General features: G+C 42.3%; 1 protein-coding gene across 8 annotated transcripts in view; it reads right to left on the reverse strand.

The window, feature by feature from the left end:
• Positions 1–9,107, reverse strand: part of LOC140728241 (MAGUK p55 subfamily member 4-like) — a 70,368-nt gene that overhangs the window by 49,154 nt on the left and 12,107 nt on the right. For all 8 annotated transcript variants that reach the window (XM_073046710.1, XM_073046711.1, XM_073046707.1 and 5 more), the window contains exons 6-8: positions 7,736–7,817; positions 6,924–7,009; positions 4,176–4,250 (exon numbers count right to left, since the gene is read on the reverse strand). In XM_073046710.1, the coding sequence (XP_072902811.1) occupies positions 4,176–4,250; positions 6,924–7,009; positions 7,736–7,817 (243 nt within the window). The remainder of the gene's footprint in view (positions 1–4,175; positions 4,251–6,923; positions 7,010–7,735; positions 7,818–9,107) is intronic.

The raw sequence follows: 9,107 nt of genomic DNA on the forward strand, positions 1-9,107 counted from the left end.
TCCCGAAAATCTCACAGAAAGGAGAAAAATTCAACGGAAGAGCCCTTTTCGGTGGCCTCTGGCAAACCGAGAATTCGCAGATTGCAGCGTCTGCTCCGATTTTCGAGATCCACCATTTTGGAAGTAAGTTTACTGTTCTTCTCCGCTAGGTTGGAGCAGAAAGTTTCGAGATGTTGAACACGGCGTTCTAAATCTTCAGAGGTTAGGTTGATGCGAGATAAATGTTCAGCATGGTCATCCACTTTGGCATTAATCTGATCCAATTTTGATTCCAGCTGATTGATAGTTCTAAATTCAGTCTTGATATCCGTTAAAGTATCTTGTCGATGTTGTTCCAAAATAGCGAGAATCTCAGCCGACAGAGCCGTGGAAGTTTCTTTTTTCCCGATTTTGGTATCTTTTGTAGCCATTATGAGATAGATGTATTCGCAGGCAGATAAAAGAAAACTAATAAAATAACAAACTAAGGTTTAAAAAGGGAGACATATAGTGCAAAGATAGGAAGTATAATGGAGCAAAAGTTTGAAGGGACTAAATAATTGCCATCTTACCGGATCTGGATGTTTAGACTCTTCAGGCATTGCTGCCCGACTAAGCCGTCCACCACTCTCAAGACAGCTTGAAAATATAGCTGTTCCTTTACACTTTCTCCCCTTTGCAAAATTGAAAATTCATCTGGAAATTTTTTTATTTGACAAAACCCAATGATCTCAATTTCATCCTTTCTGAGCTCCTTTACTCAGACAACCTTGGCCAATTTGACCCTTGGCCTTCTCAATCTCTCTCTCCAAATAATACCCTTGTTATTCTTCATCCAAGTCAAACAGAGCAAGAGCAATGTTCACTTGCTTCCTCTTCCAAGGGCAGGTCCTTAAACCTAAGAACCAGGCCACTGTCTTCCTCAGACAGGTCCAAGATGAGAAGTGATGGATTATACTTGTTATTGCATCCACCTCCTCTTCAGTCCGCATGGCGATTATTATAGCATTCCTCTTGACTTCTGGATCAGAAGTTCTCTAGAACAAAGAGGATTCACAGACCATTCATTTTCAGACTGAAGATGCTGAGGCCCTGACCCCCATGCCTCATTCTTCAGGAATGCTTTCACCTTCAACCCTCTAGAGGGCACATCTGTTGGGATGCTTGATGTGTTTACATACCGTACCTCCATTGAGATGCTTGTGAGACCTTAAGGATTTCTGACACTGTTTGCAATGAAAGTTTTTGATATACACCAGCACAGAAGCACTATCAGTCAAAAACACTGAGTCCTGAAGCTGCATGTGCAATTCCTTCCTCCACAATGTGTCAATACGGCTTGTCATCGTAGCAGTGGTGAGCTCCATGTGAGGGATGGAAACTGACCTCAACGGAGCTACCCTAGATTCTCCCAGGATAAATCACTGTGCACCTGAGAGTGTGTGTTGTGCAACAATAGCTAGGTCACTGCTCCATGGCCATCTTTGCTTGTGTCAGTAAAATGGTGTAACTCACAGGAGTAACCTCCAAAATCCAGGGGTTTCAAGCATCTAACAGCCTTGAAGTCTTCTGACTGGTAGGGTTCTTTCAGCCAGCTTGTCCACTTATGAGTGGTATAGTGTCATCCCAGCCAAGCCCTGTTTTACATAGATTTTGTTGGACCTCCTTAGCAGATAGCACCACCGGACTCAAGAATCCTAAAAGATCACAGATGGAACTAACTGTGGAGAGGATCTTCCTTCTGGTCTATCTTGGATCATGATCTTAAACTTGAAAGCATCAGACTGAATGTACCATTGCACACCCAGTACTCTCTCCACTGAAGGTGTATCTTGATCCAAATCCAAATTTTTCATGTCCTTTGCTCTTCGCTCCTTTGGTATCACAGTCAGCACACAATATCTGTTGCTTATTTACTTTGTGAGTTGAAAGCTGCATGGATACAAGATTGTGATAGAGAGACTCGGCATCTTCCTCAGAGGACACGGACACAAGGCAGACACCAACACACAAGCAATGAAAAATCTCATTGACTGTTTCGCAGCTAAACTGTTCTTTATTGCCTTCTGTGCATTTCCTTACAGCAAAGTTAGCACAGCTCAGTGATTGAAATTGTTTCAAAGAGATGTACCACCATTCTAAAGTCCACCATATCTTGCCTGAGTTCACCTTTAGACCATCAGAGAACATTCTTCAGATCTGCATCTTCTGCTGGTACTTTAACTTGATGAAACATTGATTCAGTAGCTGCCATGATCAACACTGGTTCTTTCTGAATCTGGTCGTGACTCCAATTAATGAGCTAGTAGGATCTGGTCCCTCTAAAAGCTGAGCATTGTGACATTCCCTGAAAAGTTGCTCCACACTCAAACACAATATGAGGTTTCCCTTTTCTGGGGTGATAGGCACCATGATGTGGAACATACCAGACTTTCCCATCACTGTGTTCCAGATCCTCTGCTCATGCTTTTTTGGCATAACCTTTGGAGATGACATCCTTTTGTGAAAGTCGTGTAGTTAGTGTGAAATGACAAATCATTCTTGAAATTCTTCCTTAGATTCAGAGCACACTGCTCAGCAATCTTCCTATTACTTGGCATGTTAATTTCTTTCTTTCTAAAAGGTAAATTAATCTGGTAGTCACCATTCACCAGTTCTGCAGAATGTGTAACCAGACTAAACCAGGGTAACAACACTGTATGATGCATTTTCAAATAATGAATTTCCAAATCGAAAAAGGTATGTTTGATCCTTCATTATGAAACCAGCAAAGATGAATAATCTTGTCACAATAAAAAAACTAACAGGACTAAGTTAACAATATAATGGTCTAACTTGTGGTCTAATAGTGGTACAGTATTAGCATTCAAGTAGTGTAACTAAGTGTTCTAATAGCATTCCAATTAGTGATCTAGTTAGCGTTCCAATAAAGTCCCAATTAGCAATCAACCAAAAATCATTCCCCCATCTCACTACTACCTGAGCTAGACTAACTGACTAAGCATGAATATGTACCTATACTACTTTGCTTCTACCGCACCCAACACCCATATGACAGATTACCATAATAAATGTGACACAAAATACAAAGCAGACAGGAAATAGATACATAGCTCCTACAAATATTTTCATGAAACTTTGACTAATTGGGCCAAAATATACTGGTCCCAATGTGCCCGATTTAACCAAATCCACTGTAATTGAGGAAATTGTGTTCCAATGCCATGGATACGAGAATGTGATAATTGAACAATATTGAGGATAATTGATTCAGTAAAATTAAGTTAGAACATTTTGGCTCAAGAAAGCAAATTCTTGGTCGGGGCAGTACTTAAGGGGTATATTAAAGGAGAAAAAATTGATGAGAAGAGAATCAGGTAGCGAGCTCCAGAATTTAGAGTCTTTACAACTCAGGGTACAGCATCAAAAAGCTAGTACCATAGCATTATTACAAAGACAAAAAGATGACCAACTATCTGGTTATGATGGTTAGTTTCCAGTTTATTCTTGAATCTAGCTTCTAATCTCATAAACCCACTGTCACAAAGACTATCCACTTCCATCTCTATTAGAAGCCCAGCTCTCACTTCTATCTCAATCTACTTGCAGAAGGAACCATGCCTCTGTTATAGTCTGTCTTAATAATTCCAAAACTCTCCTGGGCAGTCACTCATTCTCTAGCTTTTATAAACTCCAGTTATACTGTCATTGTTGTTTATATTATCCCCTACACCAAGATCTTATTCACCTATACAGGGCATGATGCAGACTGATAGCCCTTTCCTCAAAGCAACTGGACAAGAATACCTATACCATCTAAAGCTTTTCTATGAGACCAGTTCGAAAGAATCTAGAGCACATTATAGCAGGATTGAATATGGAAAGTGATGGGACTACAGGATGATGAAAGTAGGATCATGATGGGACAAGAAGGTGGAATGGAAATGAGACGAGGCTCAGAAGGAGAGAAACTGAGGTAAAATGATGGAAAAGGGTGAAAGGAGGAGAAAGAATGATAAAAGTTTCTATGTGGTGCATGTAGTGGTAGTAGTCAGGTGGGTAAATGGAAGAAGGTGACTGAAGACAGTGCTGTAGCTTCGCTCAAAGGTTACCTGAACTCCCACTTCAACATCGAGCAAAGTCTTACATTAAATGAGTGTGTTTCTGGGGGACAATGAGTAGGACATGAGCCTTACCACGTTTTGTGAGGAGTTTGCTGGTCGATGGTTCGCTGGAATAAGCTTGAACATGATGCTGCCTTCAGACTTGCTCTATTTGAACAAACAATAGATTGTTATTTTTGTCAAAATATGTTCACAAATAATATAACATGATAGCGAAACCAATTTCTAATAAATTATAAAGCAATTATCAATTAAAAGTATCTTTACCCAGTTGCCTATTTACTAATCGTGATCAGATTCAGGTCCCATCTCTCACCAGATGAAGCTTGAAATGGAAGACACCACCATCCACATTCTCTCTCCTCTATGAAACCTTCATTCGCCTTGCCCCCATCACTCAAGCTTCTGCTTCAAGTGCAGATGAAACTCTAATGACACCTACGTATGTCCCGTGAGTGCTGGGGCCATGTGGTCAAAAGACTAAGATCAGGAAAAAACAGGAAGACAGCAGGATCTGAAAGAATTGGGAGTGCAATTGAAAAGAGCAGAACCTGGCCCAGCCTCAGCCACAACTCTGCAAACCTCCTCCCTTCCCACCCCATGATGAGTGGGGAACTTGAATTTCAAACACTTTGCTAGGTTTACACTTGAAACTTGGCAAATCACTCTACCAGCAGAAAGTGTTAACTGGGAATTAAAGCTTTCAGAGAAATGAGATGGAGAGGTGAGTACACCTGAACTTCCATGAGAGAGGATTGTGACTTCATAGCAGCAGATTGGACCTTAACACAAAATTAGGGCTCTCTTTCTCCACCCGATCCTGTGCATCTTAGATCTCATTCTGATAAAGTCTTTTCCTGTCCTGAAGATTATGAAGAAACTGACCTCACCACACTCCACAACCACCACCCCCTAACACCCATCCGAAGATTAGTTTTTCTCTTTCATTCCAGGAAGTGCTGACTCTCACTTAAATGTTGTCTTTGACTAATTTTTATTTGGATTCTTTCCCTTTCTACCTCTCACAGGGGCAGAGTTCCTGGAGGACCTTGATCTCAGTGAGGAGAAAATCCTCCTTTACTCAGCTACTCGAGCTGCTGCTTCACTGCTCCTGTGACCTGGGTTTGATCCTTTCCTCTGGTGCTGTCCATGTTAATTTGCACATTCTCCCTGTGACCACTTGGGTTTCCTCCGGGTACTCCTTCTTCCACCAGCATCCCAAAGACATGTAGACTGATAAGACTGTAAATTGTCCCCAGTGTATAGTGGTAGAATCTAGAGGGGTTGATGGGAATGCATGAAGAACAACATGGGATAAGGGCAGAATTAGTGTCAATGGGTGCTTAATGGTCAATGTGGTCTTATTGAGCCATAGGACCTATTTCTGTGCTCTGACTCTACAAAAGCTGCAGGCTTCCACTCATATTGGACACACTTCCTGGAAATGCTGCCTCTTAGGAGAAACAGTTCCTTATCTCTTCAAGATACCGATGCTCACCAGCAAACAGTTCAGTTCTTCCCGGGGAAAACAAATTCTTTCTTTTCTGAAGACTGGTCTCCACTGGACATAGCTTCCTACCTGACTCTGAAATGCAGTTAAACCTTGTGATAGGGTTTTCTTCTGAAGTCAGTAGCTGATCTGGATGGCGGGGTGGAAATACATCTCTACCAAAGGAACTGTAAGGCGAGCCTGCAGGTCATCCTTGGGCATGGTGTAGCGCCTGATTAGCCCCCTCCATGATGAGAGTCACATGAACCATGGGAACAGTGGTGGATGGTCATATGAGCAGCTGGTGCATATCACAAGTCCTGCTCACGTGACCACTGGCATGCTACGAAGGCCATGATGAGCCATCCAATCTCAGTCAGAATGGGAATCACAACAGAGCAAAATTCTGATAATCTGCTATCCAACTATTCAGACATCCCAGTGGTTCAGCACCTGGCTTGCTAAGTAATATTTATTGCACTCCCTTTCTGTGCACCAGTTCCCACACCGCTATTCCTCCCACTGGGGCTGGGTTCCCATGTTCTTTAGCTTAATCTGCACTAGACATCCAATGTCCAGGAAATTCACTCTCCATTAGCACCAATGTACTGAGTGGGGCAGATTACTGGAGCTTTCCTGTGGCAACTGGCCTTAGGATGGGTCTTGACGATCAAGCAATGAACCTACTGGAATGTGCATGGATCCTTTGCAAATCCAGACAGAACTCAAGGACCAGTGTCCAGAAGACCATAAGACATAGGAACAGAATTAGGCCATTCAGTCCATTGAGTCTGCACTGCTATTCCAACATGGCTGATTTATTATCCTTCTCAACCCCATTCTCCTGCCTTCTCCCAGTAACCTTTGATGCCTTGACTAATAAAGAATATATTAATCTGCTCCTTAAATATACTCAGTCACTTGGCCTCCACAGCCACCTGTGGCAATGAATTCCATAGATTCACCACCCTCTGGCTAAAGAAATTCCTCTTCATCTGTTCTAAATGGACGTACTTATATTTTGAGGCTGTGCTCTCTGGCTGTAGACTTCCCCACTATAGGAAACATCCTCTCCATGTTCACTCTGTCTAGGCCTTTCGATAGTTGATGGGTTTCAATGAGATCCCCCCTCAATCTACACCCAGTGAGTACAGGACCTGAGCCGTCAATCAGCGGTCAAGTATAATACTGGAAGATAGTCAGCAACTACAGAGACCAGCTCGTGGGGGGGGCGGGGGGAGCACCGTTGGAGAGGGTTAAATACTGGAGCCGGGAAGGATAGCAGTGACTACAGAGGGACAGCTGCCGTTACACTGATAGAGAGTCCCTACCAGCAGCTTGATGATGTGCTCAGGATCAAGCCCCGCTACTGGTATTCCATTTACCTCGACTAGTTTGTCCCCAGCGAACAACAACCCTGAAATAAGAGAGAGAGAGGAGGTATCCATTAATGTATTAGTGCTGTACAAACGTCTAAGGAAATGTCTGTTTATCTTTTGCTCCCTACTTTCCCAGACAGCAATAGAACATGAGTGATTTCAGCCATCTGCAATCTACACAAGAATCAGGAAAGTGACTGATTCTCACTGGAACATTTTTCCTCACTTTTCCGGTTCTAACAAAAAAGTCTTCATCCTGAAACATTAAATCTTTCTGTCCTTCCACAAATTCTGCCTGCCCTGATGTGTATTTTCTATTTTCATTTCAGACTTCCAGCATCTGCAGTTCTTTGGACAATCCCATGAAGAGGCGTGCATACCTTGGGAGTAAGTGAGTGTTCAACTTTGATCTGGAGAGGTGAGTGGAGTTGAAGAAGTCGTTCAATGTAGGAATGAGCTCAGCCAGATGAATGAGGGTGGCGGTGGAGGAGAATGTTTGGGTCTCTGTCCAAGAAAGAAGTCGACTCAGATGATAGTGATTTGGGATGGAGATAGAGAAGCACTGTACATCCTTAATGAAGACAGGCCTAGTGTCACAGGTGAAAGGGGGAAGGAACTGGACAAAAGGAGAATAGATGGAAGGAACAAATTTAGTGGGCAACAGTAGGTAGAAACCATGGGTCTCTTGTGGGCCTTGGAAGGGAGGTAGATGTAGACTGTGCAAAGTTGAAACCTGTGCTTATTTGCTTTTGAGCCATACTTACCACTGCGGTCAGCAAGACCACCACGGATTACTCGAGCGATCACTATGGAGCCAGTCACCTCATGGCGTTTGATTGTAGCACCCTGTGTACAGAGAATCAAGGCATGTTAAATACATGGAGCCTGTTGCAGATCCTTCTCAGCTTCATGGCAGCCATTTAAAGCAGCATTGTCCTTGTTTGTATGCACAGTATGGGAGAACAGGTCACTAAATGCAGCCTGAAAACACAATTAGTTAGTCTCAATGTTATTCACTGTATAATCTTTTCTGCTGTCACTTGCTGTCCAGTTCTTAGGTATACCAGGGAATTAATGGGCATACAGCCAAATATGTTCATTTGTATTAAGTAACCAACTCACTTCTGATATCAAACCATGTTTACGACCACAGCATGTAAATAATCCACTTGTACAACCCATCTACAAACATCAGTGGTGTTTAAGTGACGACACGTGTTTGCAGTGGAGTTCCTCAAGACAGTGCCAGGTCCTGTGCTTTTCATAGTACATATCAATGATTTAATCTTAAAAGAAGAGGAGATATGAAACAGACTGAGAATGATACAAAATTTGGCCATGTGGTTGAAAGTGAGGAGGGAAGTTTTAGGGCTTTGGATCCATGGGCACAAAATGGCAAGTGGAATTCATTGTGGAGAATCATGAATGAATGCATCTGGGGAGTACAAACGAGGCACAAGAATAGAGTCATAGAAAACTACAGCACAGGAACAGGCCCTTCAGCCCATCTAGTCCATACTGAACCATTTAAACTGCCTACTCCCATTGACCTGCACCAAGACCATTATCTTCCATACCCCTCCCATCCGTGTACTTATCCAAACTTCTCCTGAATGTAGAAATAGAAATCACATCCACTACTCGTGCTGGCAGCTTGTTCCACACTCTCACCACTTTCTAAGTGAAGAGGTTTCCCCTCATGTTCCCCTTAAATATTTCACCCTTAACCCATGACTTCTGATTGTAGTCTCACTCAACTTCAGCGGAAAAAGCCTGCTTGCAGTTACCTTATCTATGCCTCTTATAATTTTATATACCTCTATCAAATCTTCCCTCAATCTTCAAAGTTCTAGGCAATAAAATTCTAATCTATTCATTTTTTCCTTATAACTCAGGCTGTCCAGTTCCAGCATTATTCTTGTAAATTTTCTCTGTACTGCTTCAATCTTACTTACATCTTTCCTGTAGGTAGGTGACCAAAACTGGACACAATACATCAAATTAGGCCTCACCAATGTCTTATACAACTTCAACATAACATCCCAACTCTTATACTCAATACTTTGATTTATGAAGGCCAATGTAGCAAAAGCTTTTTCTATGACCCCATCTACTTCTGACACCATATTCAATGAA

This window comes from Hemitrygon akajei, chromosome 5, assembly GCF_048418815.1.
Source record: "Hemitrygon akajei chromosome 5, sHemAka1.3, whole genome shotgun sequence".
Taxonomy (NCBI): Eukaryota; Metazoa; Chordata; class Chondrichthyes; order Myliobatiformes; family Dasyatidae; genus Hemitrygon; species Hemitrygon akajei.